This window comes from Micropterus dolomieu, linkage group LG12 (assembly GCF_021292245.1).
Source record: "Micropterus dolomieu isolate WLL.071019.BEF.003 ecotype Adirondacks linkage group LG12, ASM2129224v1, whole genome shotgun sequence".
Lineage (NCBI taxonomy): Eukaryota > Metazoa > Chordata > Actinopteri > Centrarchiformes > Centrarchidae > Micropterus > Micropterus dolomieu.
Genome location: NC_060161.1, coordinates 13548934 through 13567082, shown reverse-complemented (window position 1 = coordinate 13567082; position 18149 = coordinate 13548934). Strand labels below are relative to the sequence as shown.

At 41.7% G+C, this 18149-nt stretch overlaps 2 protein-coding genes across 3 annotated transcripts in view; both read right to left on the bottom strand.

Moving 5' to 3' along the window:
* Positions 1-9824, bottom strand: part of kdm6ba (lysine (K)-specific demethylase 6B, a) — a 101951-nt gene extending 92127 nt beyond the window's left edge. The window contains exons 1-3 of the mRNA XM_046064111.1: positions 9250-9824; positions 5794-5956; positions 5215-5256 (exon numbers count right to left, since the gene is read on the bottom strand). The gene's annotated coding sequence lies outside the window, so the exon portion shown is untranslated. The remainder of the gene's footprint in view (positions 1-5214; positions 5257-5793; positions 5957-9249) is intronic.
* A 2174-nt stretch (positions 9825-11998) lies between these two features.
* dnah2 (dynein, axonemal, heavy chain 2) overlaps positions 11999-18149 on the bottom strand; it is a 65183-nt gene continuing 59032 nt past the window's right edge. For both annotated transcript variants that reach the window (XM_046064213.1, XM_046064214.1), the window contains 4 exons: positions 14731-14907; positions 13590-13664; positions 12612-12762; positions 11999-12405 (listed from right to left, as the gene is read on the bottom strand). In XM_046064213.1, coding sequence (XP_045920169.1) covers positions 12251-12405; positions 12612-12762; positions 13590-13664; positions 14731-14907 — 558 coding nt within the window. In that variant the 3' untranslated portion in view covers positions 11999-12250. The remainder of the gene's footprint in view (positions 12406-12611; positions 12763-13589; positions 13665-14730; positions 14908-18149) is intronic.

Genomic DNA, 18149 nt, shown 5'->3' with positions numbered 1-18149 from the left:
GTGGATGGGTGGGTAACAGGGGGTCAAAGGGGGGCCACAAGGGTGTAGAGGGCTGGGGGGTGGGGAGAAACCTGAGAGTCAGAAAGCCAGAACAGGAGCTGGGGTAGAAAGACTGGGTGTAACGGTGGGAAGGGGGGGGTCTGAGGGTGAGAGAGCACAACACAAAACAGCTTTTGGCAGCAGTGATTTTTTTTGTTTCCTCTTTAAATGGGGGTTGCCAGTGGATTTGTTCAAGAAAGGGATTTAGTTTGAGAAATGCACATCACACTATTTACTAAATCCTGTGTAAGCGTTTTAGCCACATCTCTGTCTTTTTTTTTTTAGGCAGATAGTGTTTACGCCTTGTGCCCTCTTTGCCACAGCTCAATTTCTTAGGCTGTAGTCACACCAAATCAGGCACTACGGCAAAAACGCCAGTCCAATGGAATTCAGTGGAATACAGCTCCCCAAATTTTTAGGTATATATCCTATAGTAATTTGTTTGTGGACCGCCCAATGACCCCAGCTTGATTTCCGATTAATGTGTACTCTGCATGACTAAAGTTCTCATGAAGTTGGTGTTAATAACAAATCATGCTTTAAAAGGGGATCAGGCATTTAGGGTTTTAGGTCTCTCACACACCAAGCCAACTTCAAAGAACTAGAGCCAACTGGACAGACGGCTGCGTTGCCTCAAGTCACCTCACCTCATTTGAACGCACAGTGCAACAACTACACCAGCTTCCATCTGGCCACTGACATGCATGTGCCCTCTCTGCGCATGCCTGAGAAGAAATAATGAGCCAGTGGTTTGTATTTGTCTTGTTTTTCCTCTCTGCACTGTTCTTTGGAATACAAAGCCAACCATTTCTGCGCCACCAGTGAATCTGCTTAAACAGCTTTCTCACTTGCTGAGAATATGTCTGAAAAACTTTACAAGGGAGCTAGCACTATAAAGTATAGTGTCTTGGTCTTTCACTTGTGGGAGAAGAAAATACGATTGAAGGCCTGCCAGAGCCAACCAGCCACCATAAGGTGACATTAAGCCACACAAGGACTGTTTTTGTACATCAGGGCCCTTATGTATATGACTTCAGGCTTCATGCTACTTCCCCAGTGTAGAGACAAAGTACAATCAATGTATGTGTCAGGAAAATGAAAAAAACCCCAACATGTTTTGTGTGTATTCCTACAACAACAGAACACTGCCTGCCACATGATGTGGCTTATGTTTGCAACAGTATTACCTACTGTATTAACTTGTTTTCCTTCTAATATTGCAGCTCTCCATTTATTCATAGTTTTAACATGACATCACATTACAAGGAAAACGCTCCCTTGGAGGGCGAGGAGACATTATTTTCCGCTGCCCGCCAACCAGTAAACTACTTTGAGTTTGTTACTTTTGCGTTGCCAAAATGCTGGATGGTTGTTGTGCTTTCGGATGCACTAATCAACGAGGACACAAGCCTGAGCTGTGTTAGGTGAGGGATTCCCTACAAGGTGAACGTAAACATTACCGCAGTCGAGCGCTAGCAGGACCTAGCGGTTTTTAATGGCGGAAATACAGCAGTGGGTGGCGCACATGGATCGCAAGTGCCCAACACTTGCAGTTTGTGTCCATAGCTATCTTTTTCTTGAGTTGAGAGGTGATCAAAATAAAATTTAACATCTTGTGCGCCGTCTCTATGAGGGCATCCGGTGTTAGCCGCTATCTTGGTCTGTTGTTTTGCCCTCTAGGTCACCGCGCATGTCACATGAGCGAAAACTATGAATAGATTTGTTGAAGGGGTGTATGGAGGTCACAGTTGTTGTATGACCACACAACTGCCTACCCTCTACAGTTTTTTATACCAATGCACCCCTTCCACATTCCCGTACACCTCATACCCTCCACTTGCTTACCACAACTTTGCACTAATCTTGCACCATCTAACCTCCACTAACTGCCTCCGAAACCACGGCGGGGCCTTAAGACACAGGTGCACACATTGTACACACTTTGTAGTAATACACGACAAGTACATACATAGCTGCACTATTAAAATACATAGTTACGCGCACACTGGGGGATAAGCCAACACGGACACCTTCCAAACACATACACACAGCATACCAAGAGAGGCCTGTGGCAGCTGGGTAATGCAGGCCAAACAACAAGCACAGCAGAGGACAGGAGACATGTTGGGCATCTTCCTCTCTGCAAACTCTGTCACCCCTACACACAAACACATCCTACAAAGAGAGCTCACATGCACACAAACAAACCCAATGCCCTCCTTTCTCAGGAAAGTTATAGGCAGAGGGGCTCTATCTCTTTCTTTCATTACATCTTTCCATACATGGACTCAGTACATCTTGAAAGAGATTGTTTTCCAGCTGTTGTTTAAACGCTCTCAATCCCTTTGATAGCATAAAAATGTTCAAAGCTTTAATCGGGTGAATGTGGTAATGCGTCCTCACGGACCTCCAGGAGGTGGATGATGTCAGCTCCACCTCTCCTTTTTTCCCCTCCCTACTCCACTCCTCCTTCCATGACATCGCAGATGATGACAGAAGGGGAGGAGGACGATGAAGAGGAGTCACTCCCCCTCCCTCTCTTTCCTGTCCTCCACCTCACCCACTGCTTCCTGCCATCCTCCCCCTGGGCATCCTGAGTCAGCTCTCACCACCTCTCTTCCTGAATCTCTCTCTACATCCTGCTCAAATCTGTTCTCATTTGAACCAAAAGCATTTCTTTCCTGTAGAAATATGGTTTTATTCAACATCAGATAACAGGCACCAGATAGAGGAAGGCCGAAAAAATGAAGACAAGAAGGGCATTATTGTAATGATAACTAATAAATTAACCACACACTCTTTAATACCGCTGGGACTGATTAAAATTAGAATGAAATGAATAAGATTTTTCTTGTAACTTGTTAAAACACCTCTGAATGTTCTGAAAGCATAAATCCTTTTCTGTGCTGCCTCCACAGGGTGTGTGGCACATGTGGATGGCACATGGATTGGTGCATTCAGAAGAAAGGAGGAGGAGGAGGAAGATGTAGACAAAACAGATGGGAAAAACAGATGCCAAATCCTAATGTCCCGTCTGACGCCGTGCACTGAACACTCACAAACTGTCACCTGCTCGTATGAAATGCAAACTGGACAGTGTGTAACATCAAATGTTACTTATGGTGTTGACGTCTTTGGGGCTAGTTAAGTGTGAGTTCTATTTTAAAGCTTAACTAACTGGAATGTTCACTATAAACTTCAATTTCACAGAAAATATAAAGTTAGATGAACATTTTTTGAACATCAACTCATGTTTCTCATATCAAGGCCTCCTCGCTTTTAAAATTAAATGTGTGGGTAACTCCCTCTATAAACATCTGCATGACAGTATACTTACTGTAGTCTATGGACTCCTACTGCTCTGCTAAGTATAATTGTGCAGCTGAACATATGCCACTCATCTACCATGTCTTAAACTAGATCCCTGTCCAAATAAATTCCCTGACAGAACTGGTCCCAGGTGCAGCATATGGAGTTATTTCACTTACAACTAGCCAACATCAAAACCCTGGTGTAAAAGGCCAAGCTCTGCAAGTCTAGTGAGTATGGTGACATCATCATAGTTTTAGATTTATAATTAATATTAAAGTCAACTTTCTGGAATCGTAACATCGCTAGAGGGAATGCCATACAAACAGCCTGTGAATCGAGCTCAAACGTACAACATATGAAGGTACATAATAAGCAACCTATCTTATTTGGTCACCAGAATACAGTATACTAGCCTTATGGAACAAAGCTAGCACTTATCTCTGTAGTGAATAAAAAAAGCTACAAGCTGTAATGATAGTAGATGAGATACACTATGACACTCAAACCCAAAGGGAAGGTGACACATGGCACCATGTCCGAAGGGTGAGAGTGTGCACACGTGTGTGTCTCAGTGACAGATGCAAGCTGATTGCTGGGGCCGTCATGCTGATTGATGCCAGCGCTCAGTTACAGTTTTACCGTATAATGTAGAGTTACTCTCTCTCTCTCTCAAACATGAACACATTCAACATGACAGATAAGATATGACCTCCACTAAACAAATGACCACAAGCTGTGTTAGAGACGGGCACCAATGGTGAGTAAGACACAACACTTTCATTCGCAAATCACTCTCACTTTTTATGTTGCAGCCAGACTGCTTTATTTGTATATGTGTGTGTGTGTGTGTGTGTGCATGTGAGTGTACCTGTCTACAAGCATAATGGAGGGTGTCTACTTGGTCTTAAGCGGGATTGTGCTTATAGTTGGAAGACAAAGATTGGAAGTGATTCATGGCCTGCTGTAAATGTATGTAATAAAGCTAAGTGATGGAAAACTCCAGGTGTGTGAGACTTGGCAGGATCCTGAGAGACATTGGTATTAGAGAGAGAGAGAGAGTTTGTGTGTGTGTGTGTGCGTGTGCGTGTGTCTTTGTCCCTAAGAGGGAGATCTAAACTGTGAGTGAGAAAGGTGTGGGGGTGTTTGAGATGTGTGTCAGAGCGTGTTTGGGGACCCTGCGTTTGAAAATGAAACACAGCAGGTTAGATGTGTATTATTAAGTTAAGGTGTTAAATGTGTACAGCTTAACTGAAGTGTGTGTGTGTGTGTGTGTGTGTGTGTGTGTGTGTGTGTGTGTGTGTGTGTGTGTGTGTGTGTGTGTGTGTGTGTGTGTGTGTATATGCTTGTCTCTGGCCCCAGTCCTCAATTTAGTAGCTGTGGTGAAAATGGCTACCGAAAAAAGACTGGGGTACATTTGAATATTTAAAACTACAATCGTCAGAGTCAGTCACAATGACTTTGGTTCAATCCATGCAAGGTACATACTGTGTCACTGAGGTAGCCTATTTGCCCAAACACAGCCCTTATGCACCTAACTTATACACAAAACTATCTACTACTACAAATAGAAAGGGTAAAAACACTGGGTTTTCCACTTCAGTTGCTACTATTGTTGATGTCTCTCAGTGTATAAGCTTCTAAACTGTAGGATGAACTACACAGTAACAGAGATTGAACATATTGTTCCCATCTGCTGGATATTTCAATCCTTTTGAGCTAGTCACACGTTTCATTGTTCTGAAAGAAGCTCAGACAAACATATCTACTGGTCAGACACAACAGGGATGACAAACATCCTTACATGACTAAACAGTGAAGTCATGCACACAGGTCAAAGTCTGGGTAAAAGGTCAAATGTATTACCTGGCTCATGTGGGTGCTTGCTGCAAAATGCAGATGGCTCTCCTGCAGAAAACAAAACAGTAATGTAAACAATATGGATCTGTTTCCAGGCTGCGAGTCAGTTGTAGGAAAATACCTTTAAATGTAAGTAAATTGTGATGTTGACTGTGATAGCATATATTGCAATTTTATTCGAAACATCGGGTTTGGGTTAGAATAGAAAGAGTGCCGTGCTGTGTAGCACTAAACAATAACTAATTTAATGTCTAGAGGGGTTTAAAATTCAGTAAAGGCAACAGCGTGGTGAAATGTTAGTAGTAAGGTGACCCATACTAGTTCCACCGTAATAAAAAACCTACAAATGTTTAACATAAAAAAAGATAGTTAAGGACTTGTTTTTTTCGCAATAAATATTTCGTAGTTGTCGCATGACATGCCATAAGATTTTCTCTGTTCTGAATGATGCAATGTTATTCAGTGCATATGACAAATAAAATGACTTTGACGTCAGGGAATGACTTTGAAAGATGTGTATGAGCCCAGCTCCTAAATAAAACAATGATGCATTAATATAGTTTGTTAGATAGTTGGCCATCTTACCATCACTAAGGAATGGCATCAGCATTTTCCATTTCCAGTCCATCTTGACAGGCCTACAGAAGGTCAGACACCCAGTAAGATGTTTCACTTGTGGCTTCAGTGAGGCGCTGGTGGTTCTGCAAACATAGCACAGCAATGCTTGGCCATGTTCCTCACTGTTTTTCTGTGAATGGGAAAGACGCATATTAAGCTTTTTGATCAGGAACAAAAAAAAATAATAATAATAATAATAAAGGTGCAGCATTCACACCCAATGAAGGATAAATCAAGTTTCAGCATTTTCGTCCACACAACTGCCGCTTGTCGTGGAAACTGTATATTGCTGGTGAGGGATTAAGCAATTGATAAACAATTGAGAAATAACCAACAGTTGTGTCTGAAGAATTTATTAATAAAAAGAGAATGACAGAGGAGTACTACAATGTTAATCAGCTGGGCCAGATGTTCTGTCTCCTAGGACAGTCACTAACGTCTGGCTCAGGGCAAAGGGATGCATAATCATTTACACAGTCTAGGTTTCTGTGTTTTGGGGAACAGAGATCCTCTCTCAGCCTTGAATGCACATTCAAGGAGAGGAGAGGAGGGAAAACAAGAGGGGGAAAACACCAAAACAGTCTGCTCACAGCTCTGACTTAAACCCTAGTAAATGTGGACGGACTAACATAAGGAGTATAGAAGAAGGAAAGTTTAAGGATAAAAAACACAATACATATCTGTAAGACATAACAATAGTAATAATAATAGTAAAAGAACATGAATAAAAGATTAAATGTAAGAGGACTCAATTTTCTGCCATAACACCGCTCACTGGATATTTTCTCTTTTTCGGACCATTCTCTGTAAACCCTTGAGATGGTTGTGCGTAAAAACCCAGTTTCTGAAATACTCAGACCAGCCCGTCTGGCACCAACGACCACGCCACGTTCAAAGTCACTTAAATCCCCTTTCTTCCCCACTCTGATGCTCGCTTTGAACTTCAGCAAGTTGTCTTGACCACTGTACATGCTTAAATGCATTGAATTGCTACCGTGTGATTGGCTAATTAGCTACTTGTGATAACAAGCAATTGAATAACCTAATAAAGTCACACCAGGGAGTGTATATTCACTACTGTACTGTGAGAACTTAGCAGCTGTTCACAAAGGATACACACAAACCAGGGTTGGACTGTGAAAGTGTCGCCATCTAGGGGAGAATACGCACTCCTGGACCTCAGCTATTTGTACACTTAATACAGCCTTGTACACTACTGCATACATGTGGTGATAGAAAAACACTCATACACCGTTTCAGTATTGGCACATAATTACTCCTTTCATGAAGTACATAGATTATGTTAATCTAGGTTAAAGAGCCTTATTGATTCCACTCCTCCAACAAATGACTATGATAAAGGAGGGGAGGGCAAGTAATAGATGGTATGTGAAGCCATTAAAAGACTGAGGAAAGGGTGTGTGTATCTTTCTATGACTCTTTATGAAGATACACAGGAAAATGGCTCACAGAATGCCAGCAAACAATACAAGTCAAGAGATCCATGTGTGTATGTAACATCAAGCTTAGGTGTCCTTAAGCAGCTGTCTCTACTTCCATGTGAACAAACAGTGAAGTGGCATTTTCCTGATCTCACAGTGGGAGAAGAAACACTGTAAGGAAGTGTCCCATATTCATACTGAAACTGAGTTGGCTACATTCCACAGTGGTGCAACACTTGTGTATAGGAAAAGTCACAATTACTGTAGTTATTAAATTATGTTGAACTGTCAGTTTTGCAAGTAGTTATACAGCCTAATATTGTTTCAGTACCAGTTTGGCCGCAATATTGTTAATTTAAATACAGCCAGCTTACTTAAATGTCACTTAGCCTACCCAAGTAGGCCTACAACAATATTTACGTTAACCTGCAACGCAGGCCACGTTCTTATTAATTAGATTTACCGTTAATCCAGCTTTGTGGAAAATTCTTAATTAATTTATGGGTCACCAAACTTAAACATACTCAAATGTGTCCAAACAATTTTTCAACCGACAGCTGCTGTTTATTCTAGTATTACATATGTACCCGGGAAGAGGCATATCTGTTTACAGAATAAAAGGTTTGCTGTCCCACTGTCTTCACAGATTGCAACTAGCCTAGTGCATGAAATAAATACAGCCACTGTACCATTTTGTTCCTATCAGAAACACTTCATCTGCAGCTTTGGAAATATTCTGTAAACTTTGGAAATGTGATAAAGTATTTATCCAATAATTCAATTGTTTTGTTTTTGTTTTGTCTCCCCCTCACTGCCCACAATTAGTTAAATGTGTTGCAGCTGTGTAGGTTCCCATGGTAGCTCCTCAAGTTGAACTTACACTGCATTGTGGGACATAATCAATCACAGTCAGAAATTACAGGATTTATTATTCCAAAAATCACAAAATAGCCATACATTCTGGCATAGTGTTACTATGTGGATGGAATTACCTGAAAATTAACGATTTCTCTTTTTGCTGGGGACCCCCTAGGACCCCCTCTTTGAGAACCACTGCTTTAGAGCCACATTGATCCTATCCAAGTCCAGAAGTATATGTGGGGCTAGTCTATTCCTGTCCTGTATCGCCATCCAGTGGCAACTAGCCTGAAGTGCAACATGGAAAGGGAGGAGAGGGGTGGAGACAGAAAAAACTCGAAGGGAAGAACATTCAAACGCTCTTCCTGGAAATAGTAGAGAACCCGCCACAACTTCACCACATGACAATCCAGAAAGAAAATGCGACACTCCTTCCTCCAACACCAAGCGAACCTGCATTTCATTCAATATGCCGCGGTTTAACCTCTAACCAGCAACATATAGCTGCCACACGTCGTTTATCGCAACCACGGACACGATACATCCCTTTTCGTGCATTAATACACGAATAACCGAGATCAACACAATGCGATTGCGACATCACCAACTCCAGACCTACCTTCCCGTAAACTATTCCGTCCTTACCGTAAAAACATGACATCACCAACATCAGTTTCAATACGAATTTGGGGAAAACAGGCAAAACAGACGCCAACAACGCAGACATAACAAACTGCTGCAGTATCGAAACTTATCGGCCATATTCATGTAAAGTTAAGAGTTGTGTATCCCATACACAATTATATAATACGATCAAATCACCCCCTTAAAAATCACAATATTACATCCTTCCATTTTAAGACTCAGTTTCTGCTCCGCTAAATCTTGAGTTTACTAGATTTGCCATTATCTCCTGCAGTGAAACATATTTCCATGTAGTTGCTTGTATTTTTGATCGTGTCCTTTAATATTTATTACAGGATGGTGATACTGTAGTTCAGATTGTTTTCAATGGATTCTCATTGCCCCCCCTGTTACAATTAGGTAACAGGCAGTACAGCCTCACATGTCAGCATGAACGCCTGATGTTCATACTGTCTAAAATGTCTCTGGTTATGCTCACCGTTTAATGTGCAATCCAAAATCTGCTGGGGAGGTGCCGCGCTGACTCTCGCTGTTAAAACAGTGTAATAGTGGGGAATCTGCAAAGCTGTCCATCTTCTTTCCCAGCCACGGATGACGCAGCCCCCTAAAAGCCCTCTGCCCAAAAATCATCATGAAGCCCCATTCAACATCCATAACGCGTTTAGGTGCGAACGTCGACACGGGGGAGCACTGTACACGCAGATAGATCACAACCCAGGCTGAGGAAATGTGCATGTGTTCGCCCATGTGCATGGCATGACGGATAGACTCATCTCTGATCTTGCATCTTTGCACAGTCATATCGCCTTTCTGAATGATTGCACATCTCCTTTACTCCTCTGAAGACCCATCTGGTATAAAAATTAAAAAATTAAAAAATTAAAATCGCCAGCTCCTGTAGCCGCCAAAGCAGCGGGGGTTGCAATGGGCATGGATTCCCCAACCATCCAAAAACACAACTGATATCCATTTCCTAGAGAGTAACGATCCACCGCGATCAGAGCAGGCAGTCCTTAAAAGAAATTGCGCAGTTTATATTCCATTGAAACGGAGACTCTTTCCCTTCTGTCCCCGTTGAAAGCCTCTTTCCCTTCCTCCTCCTCCTCCCTCCCTCCTCTCCCTTTCTCTCCTTCTCTCTCTTCCCTCATGCAGGTTTATTTTCGGTTGAAGAGTCTTGGACATTAACTGCCCCGCCTCCATAGTCACTGGCAAACGCACTGTACAACTTGCCCAAATTCCATTATTAAGTATTATTCAGTAGAAACAACTGGACCCCAGGTTTCCCCCCAGTAGTAATTTGGTTCAGGAGTCATGCTCTTGGTTGGCTTCTTTTGAAGAAGCCACTTCAGGAATCAAAAGTTGTGCTTCAGAGATAGATGTTTGGCAATCTTGTGAGGTCCCCTTCATTTTCCAAGAAACTGAAAACTAGTTCATGAGCATGTTGGGAAATCGAATTAAAGCACTAAGGCAAACCCAGAAGCTCCCACACAGAGGTTCAGTTGGCTCACCAGGGTGCTTGAGGTGTTGTCTGGGGGTCTCCAGTAAATTGCTGATTGATTTAATTTCACTGGTAATACATTCGATAGGAAATCTGATTAGTCTTTTCCCAGTGCTTATCCTCTGATGTGATAGACAAAATTTTCAAACTGGGGTCTACATGGCTGCAGGGAGTAGTTTTCATAGGGCCTTTTTATAAGAAAAGGTTTGGATTCCCTCCATCCTAGATATTCAAAAAATGTCTTCAAAACGCAGGAATTTTAGCAGCAACTGTTTACAATTTCTAAGTGGATAAGCAGATGGAAGAAATCGGCTTCCCGTGCCCTCAAAAAATGTATATTTCTGCAGACGGGGAGCATATGAAAACTGTGGCCCTAAAATGAGACATCCACTGTTTGAACACAGAGATACAACAAATGTGCACTTTTTTAACACACGGCACTTTAGAAACTGTATTTCTGTCCTGGAATAGACAAATGTAATTCACTTATTAGACAGGAATGTTAATTACTGCTGCAAAAAATATATATCTAAAATGTTTCCACACCACATTTACATGCTCCTTCACTTCAGCTGAAGCTTTTATCCATAAAAACACCTCCCAAGTCTGATATTTTTGTTACAACCAGAATAAGCCAATTTGAATATGAATTCAGCATGTTGCTATGACTGCCCCCCTCCATCTCCCACCCAGCCAGAAAGACCACCAGAGAACACACACACACACACACACACACAGACCTGAGTCCGATAAAGAGGCTCTTAAACCCTGAGGAAGTCTGTGTTCGGTCTTTCAGGGGGACAATCCTTACGTCTGAATACAACCTTGAACTCAGCCCCCCCCCCTCTCTGGTTCCCCTCTCTCATTACTGGACCATTCTTCCTCCCGGCTCACTTTCTCCAGGGTCCTTCTCTTGTTTTTTCACTCCCTCCCTTTCAGGAGTTTGGGCTGAGTCCTTTCCAGCGGGGAAGTCCGGGGCCTTCTCCCTCACAACGCTGCCCGACTCCAAACGCCTCGTCTGCGAAGCTTCATTAGAATTCATTTGTTTGAATAGGTTCATTTCTTCCTTCAGTCGCTCCCTCCCTCTGTCCTCTTTTTCAGCTTGGGGGAAATGTGTATTAGCATAGAAATATCCTTTACCTCACCTTGATTAACTGCATTGTTTGCTTGTGTGCCTGCATGTGTGTGTGGGTTGTTACTATGTCAACGCGTCTGTGTATCTGAGTGTGCCAAAGCAAAGATTAATCTAATATAATATAAAACATAATTATTTGGTTTAAAGCTGTAAAACAACCAGTAACAGACTCTTTCTACTACTTTATAAATATTTTAATTGATTTGTATTTCCAGGACTCAGTAAGTGCACAAAGCCAGGAAGTGATATATTAAGAGCTTCAATAAAGTACTGGACATTCAGTTTACTTATATTTATAGCCCACGACTGTCTTCATGCAAGTGATTTGTTAGCTTATCAAGGAATTCAATGAGCACAACAGACGCCTACATGAACCAGACAGTCACTTGATCCAGATGTTGCAAAGAGCACATTTCCAGTAAAACACGGCAGTTCTCAGTAGGAGACTGTTTCCTGTGTATGTGTGTGGGTTAAGTGTCTATGTTCGAGCAGGGTGAAAGGGGGTCAGCATGGACAGACTGATGCAGGTCTGTGAAGAGGAGTGAATAATCGGTCAGCTGACAGCGAAGAAAGGAGACAAAAGAGACGGAAAGCTTACCAGAATGTGACAGAACAACTGTCAAAGAATGACTCGTCCATTTATTGTTAAGCCCCAGGTGTGAAAACCGGATTTATAGAATGCAATACATTTGAGAAGTTAACACTGTGTTGAAATTTTAAATGTCATTTGCTGTCTCTTATGACATTATTCATAGACATTACTCACAGTAATAAACGGCTAAAACAATAAATAGTAAACATCAGCAGAAACAAAGTGTCACAGTGAGTGTGTGTGTGTTAAGGCCTTTAGTTGTCCAGGCTCATAAGAAGAGCAGTCCCTCTCTTGATCCAGTGGTCTGGGGTCACAGGTCCAGACTTGAGTTCTACAGCAACCACAAAAGATGCTCGGCCTGCCCCACCCGAACGCACCGGGAAGTAGTAACACGGACATAGGTACATACCTAGACACACACACACACACAAATGAGACACGGTGAAACCACAGAGCACGTCATCACAAATTACACACAACCAGATGGAGAAAACACGAAACCAGAGATGATGAATCATTCAGAATTAAATAAAACAAAAAAGCAAACAGAAGACAGAAAGACAGTCAGTGGGACGGAGTAAGGAAATCCCAGATGAAAAGTTCCAAACAACTCACTCTTGGCCATCTTTTTACGGTTTTCCACAGGTTTGAAGTGGATGGTGGGGATGGGACAGACCATCTGCATGGGTTCAGCTTCCACCAGACAGGAGTTCTTCTTGTCCCAACCAGCCCCTTCCAGATACAAACCTCGGACAAATACTCCATCCTGAAAGGGGTTTGACAGAAAAGGGAGAGGGGTAATCAGGGAAGGGTACGGTGAGAGATACTACACTTGTTTGGAGGTGATATTTTGCATTTAGATAGAAACAAATGTTTATGACAAACAGCCATGCCAATTAGGTCCTGAAACTGAGAAAAGAAAGAAGACGGAGGGGTGAAAACAAGGGAAGGGGGAGGTCTGCAGGGGACGAGGGAGGGAGAGGGAAGAGGCAAAGACGCTGAGAGGAGAGAGGGTAGAAGGAAGGAAAGGGGAGAGGAAAAAGAGCGGTACAGAAAGGAGAGGAGAATGGGAAGGAGTGGATCATGAGGGAGAGAATAGGCAAAAACTGCTAAGGGGAAAGATCATGGGGAGGAGAGGGGTTAGAGGGGGGAGGAGAGACAGGGCATTGGAAGGAGGAGATTGTCAGAGGAGAAGGAAGAGAGGTAGTCAGTTTAGAAGGAAGGAAATAGAGCCAGAGAGCTCAACTGAAGCAAGAGAGAAGCAGTACAAAAGACAGAAATCTGGATGTGGCAGCACTCTGAAAAATTAAAACATTTTCCACCAATGTCAAAAATTTGAATTGTAGAGCGGCTTCTTAAAATATTTTTAAATGCAAGAGCAGATTTTAGGAATGGGAAGAGAGAGGCACAAAGCTGCGTGCTGCTTTGAATGAAAATACGTTCTTCATGTAAACCCACACAGAGTCAGTGTTTGAGTAGAAATGAAAAATGTGATGGAAAGTGGCAATGACAGCTAATGGCTCAAAAAAAGTGGTCTGATGGCAAGTTTATGGAAATCTTTATGGAAATAGCAATGTGTGCATAGGGAGTCACCTTGGGTGGGTAAAGGAGGTTGCTGTCATCTACGGTGGACACTATAAAATCCCAAGACAACGTGTCCACTGATATCTGCAAGAACACAATGTTAACTGTTATTATACACAGGCCCAAAAGTCAAAATAGGACATTTCCATTCATCGCAGTAGAATCATATTAGAGTAGTTAGTCAAATAACCAGTATAACTGACAGCTATGAATGCATATCGGTTAGATAAATTGCTCAAGTTTCTTACTGTACAACATTAAGTGCAGCAGTTGTGGTGTATATCTGAAAACCAGTTGTGTTTCCCAGGGATTGTTTATGTGTTTTATGTGTGTTGTGAAAATTCAACAGAACAGAACAGCTGTTGTCATACAAATTGACTCTTCAGTTGTACAATCATATAGTTAACTGGGTTTGGCTCATGAAACCCTTTCAGACATCTACTGGAGAAACTCAAAACTACATGGCCATCAATCACAAACATGACACAACAAGCGGTGCCTCCTAATTTAGTGCTTCACTCAAGGGCGTCACTTAATGCTGGAAGTGGTGGGGACATTTAAGGGCTCAAGATTAGGGGTGCAGTGACACCCTTGCTCCCGAAATGTGAACAAAACAATAAGGTATTAGAATAAATATTCACTACTGTGATATATGATCTGGGGGATATAAGATTTTGAGCATTAAACACTTAATTGCCTGTATTCTGGAAACATTTTCCAGACCAATTTATGGTTGAAATGTCTTTTATAAAGGGAAACACAAAATTCAGGTGTAAGGTGACAATACAAAATATAAAAATAAAATTTAACATAATTTAGTAATCAGCAACTTGTTGTTTTTAGCTTAAGTTACTTTCTTAGACAATGCACATTTGTTTCTTAGATATTTACATGGCATTGCATGTTTTCTTACTGTGCAAATAAACCTTTCTCAAAACATTCTCCTTTGTTATTTAACATTTCTTGTTGCAAGCAATTTATCAGAACCATTTTAACAAATATTTTCAAAAAATGATGGGAACAAAATCAACCATTTCAAAAAGTGGTGGGGACATATCCCCAGCGTCCCCAGTGTAAATGACACCTATAGCTTCACTACATAATGTAACTGTCTTTGTGCCTGTGTGCATGTGGATGTGTGGACTCTCACGTTGTGCTGTCGAGCAGAGGACTGCAGTACAGCGGTGAGGAAGCCGTTGGGAAAGGTGAAGCTGGAGAGCCAGAACAAGTTGGGGGGCTGGCCTGTCTCTGCCCAGCTTGCAAAGTGATTTACTCGCTGGCAAAGATCCCTGGTCCACGCTGCCAGGGGCTTTAGTGAGGGGTATGCCTAACGGACAGAGAGAGTGACGCAGAATGAGAGTAAGCGAGAGACATCAAATCTGCAGTCATTTCATGCTTCCAGCTGTTGGCAGCTATTCATAATAGGAACAGGTTCAGTACAGCACTGAGGTCTCACACAGAGGGAAGCAGGGTTGATGTGTGAAAATTTACAAGTGAGGTGTGAACACTGTTATGTTTTCATTTTTATATGATGACTTTTACTTCTTCTGGTTGATTTGATTTGTAGAGAACCACAGAAAATTAACAATAATCCACAAATAATAGACAACAACAGAATCCTGATGAAATGATATGTAACAATTAGTGGTACCAATGATATATATGTATTATGTAGTACATAAAAGTACTTTTTTTATCAGTTATTGCAGTAGTTTCAAATTTTCACATCAAGGACCCCTAAACTGACACAAATTACACCATGGACGATGATAAGATTTTGTCCCAGGGTTCGGATCGTATTTTTGCGATTAGATGTTTTATTACAGAAAGTGTATAAAACCGATGACGCAAGTAGTCATACATTTTGTCAGTGTGTTACTTATGGATGGAATTATCATGAAAGCAAATTATTCCACTTTTTGCCAAGGAGCCCCTGGACCCCCTTAAGGACCCCTGTGGGTTCCCAGGACCCAACTTTGACAACCACTAAGTTAATCCACTCATTACATTTTCCAGAAACTGATTACCCATTTAGAAATATTTAAAAATAAATTGGATATTTGTTTATTGTTATTATTTGATAATTTGTCACTTGCTTTATCACATCTTAATTGTCTTATAACAGTACTCTCCTGCCCTTTAAAAAATGAAACCAGACTTTCAAAATGCAAAATGATGCTGCTACACATTAATTAAAAGTCACATCACTTTAAGTTCCATGTTCTTCTGTCCTTTATGGCCTGGTATCCAGCTTTTAGTCTGAGCATTTGAGTCTCTGTGAGTTGCTCCACAGCAGGTCATGAGTCTCCTAGGCTGAAGGCTAAAGTAAGGTATCTCAGGTCTTACTTTTGCTTGAAAGTTGTCATAACTTCTTTCCTTCATGCATATCTGTTTTATCTGTACATATGTTATACTTGCTGCTGCTCACTTGCTGACCCTCATCCAGTACGCAGATACAGTGTGTGCACAGCGCGGGCTGAGGGCTTGGAGAGCCATCAACATTAGGGTGCCACTCAATGTAATGGCCAATTTTTTTTTTCAACATTTTCCAGGTCCCACCCCTCATTCTGTTCCTTTTATGATGCATAGTAACTGTGAGAAGTTTCATTCAGATATATTAATATTTACTGGTAGCTCAATGGGCTCAATGTTTTTATATTTACTTTCATTGCGATAAAATGTTATTTAATTCAAAATTTCTCTACCAAAGTAAATTAATCCTTGAGTAAATATTTTTATAATTTTTTATATCATTTAACTGTTCTTTTTCATTTTCTGATTTGTGTTATTATTTGGTTTAAATACTATGTAATCAGAATAATATTTTTGGGTTAACACTATTGCAGCCGTAGACAGTAGTATAGTTAACTCTATGCAGGGTCGCGAAGGGGCTGGAGCCAATCCCAGCTGTCGTTGGTGAACCCTGGACAGGTTGCCTGTTCATCACAGGGCTAACTCATAGACACAAACAAGTCACACACACGTTCACGCCTAAGGGCAAAGAGTCACCAATTAACCTATGCATGTCTTTGGACAGTGGGAAGAAGCAGGAGAACATGAAGAGAACCCACACAGACACGGGGAGAACATGCAAACTCCACAAAGAAAGGCCTGGGCCTCGATCCACAGAACCTCTTGCTGTGAGGTGACAGTGCTACCCACTGCACCACCATGTAGCATCTGTGCGTCATGTTAATCTTAATTATTCTCATTTTTAGCATCACCTACCAGTTATTTTCTGGTACAGTAAAGAAGGACACTTCAAGAGAGGTCACTTAACAAGAGCTTCTTCTGCAGCTGTCACTTCTATTTGTTGGAGCGCAGTGCGGACGTACACATTTAGGCTCTCAGAGCTTTCCACCGGGCTCGGTTATCTACAGTCTGAATATTTTCCGGTTTCGCCCCCAATTCCGAATGAACTGTCACATATGCTAAATGGGTTGTATTTGTATAGCACCTTTCTAGTCTTTTCGACCACTCAGAGTGCTTTACACTACATCACATTCACCCACCTATGAGCAGAGACCCAACTGCTCATCAGAAACAGAAATGAACTCATTCACACACTGATGGCAGAGCCACCAGGAGCAATTTCGGGTTCCCAACCTTCCTTTAAGGGCACGAGCGTTCTACCCTGAGTCAAAGCCGCCCACTTATGCCACTTCAACACTTCCATAATTAAGGTCTATCTGAAAGTCTATCTGGTTTACATGTGCATGTGTTTCGTCCACTTCATAGAAATCTGTAGCTACTCTGTGAGCTGGAGAGCTAGCCTACAATAAAACACATGTAGCTGTTTTTTAAGCTGCAATACAGTCATTCTCTAGACACTTATGAATAGTTAAGTGTTTATTAATAACTTATGAAGTAACTTTTAGCAGCTATGTGTCTTCTTTTTGAGGAGTTATACATTATTCTAACTTGTGATATTAAAGTTAATATTACACGATAAAATCGGAAAATGTTGAATATTGTAAAACTTTGTCAGTGTTGAGCTACCAGTAAAATTTTGCCAACTTAGTTTTTGTCACATTTGGGTGGTGAGAAGATGAAAATTAGAAACTTTTGACATACTATTCAGTTTTGTTCCTTTATTTATTTTGTTTGACTAAAACACACACAACACACCAAACCTTCCTGGCATGTGCACACAAAGATTCACACACATATTAGTGGACTGGGGGGATGAAAGTTTGTTCATGTATGCCACCCAGGAGGGAATGACCAATTTTTTAACATATGCTATACAGGCCCTAAACACTCACACACACACACGCACACACACACACACACTGTAGAGGAAAGCCTTGTGAAGAAACCAGATACAAAATGGCCGGAGACAGAGCGGCAGACAGGCCAAAATTAAAGCCATGAGTCTGTGAGCTCAGAACTAATGACAGGCTACCATGCCAAAGAGGGGCGGAGAAGACAGGGATGAAGGGATGGAGGGATAAATAAGCAGGACAGAGAGTCTATGAGGGGCTGCTGTTGCTGCTTAGACCAGATGAGGCATGACGAGATAAAGAGAGAGAGAGAGAGAGAGAGAGAGAGAGAGAGAGAGAGAGAGAG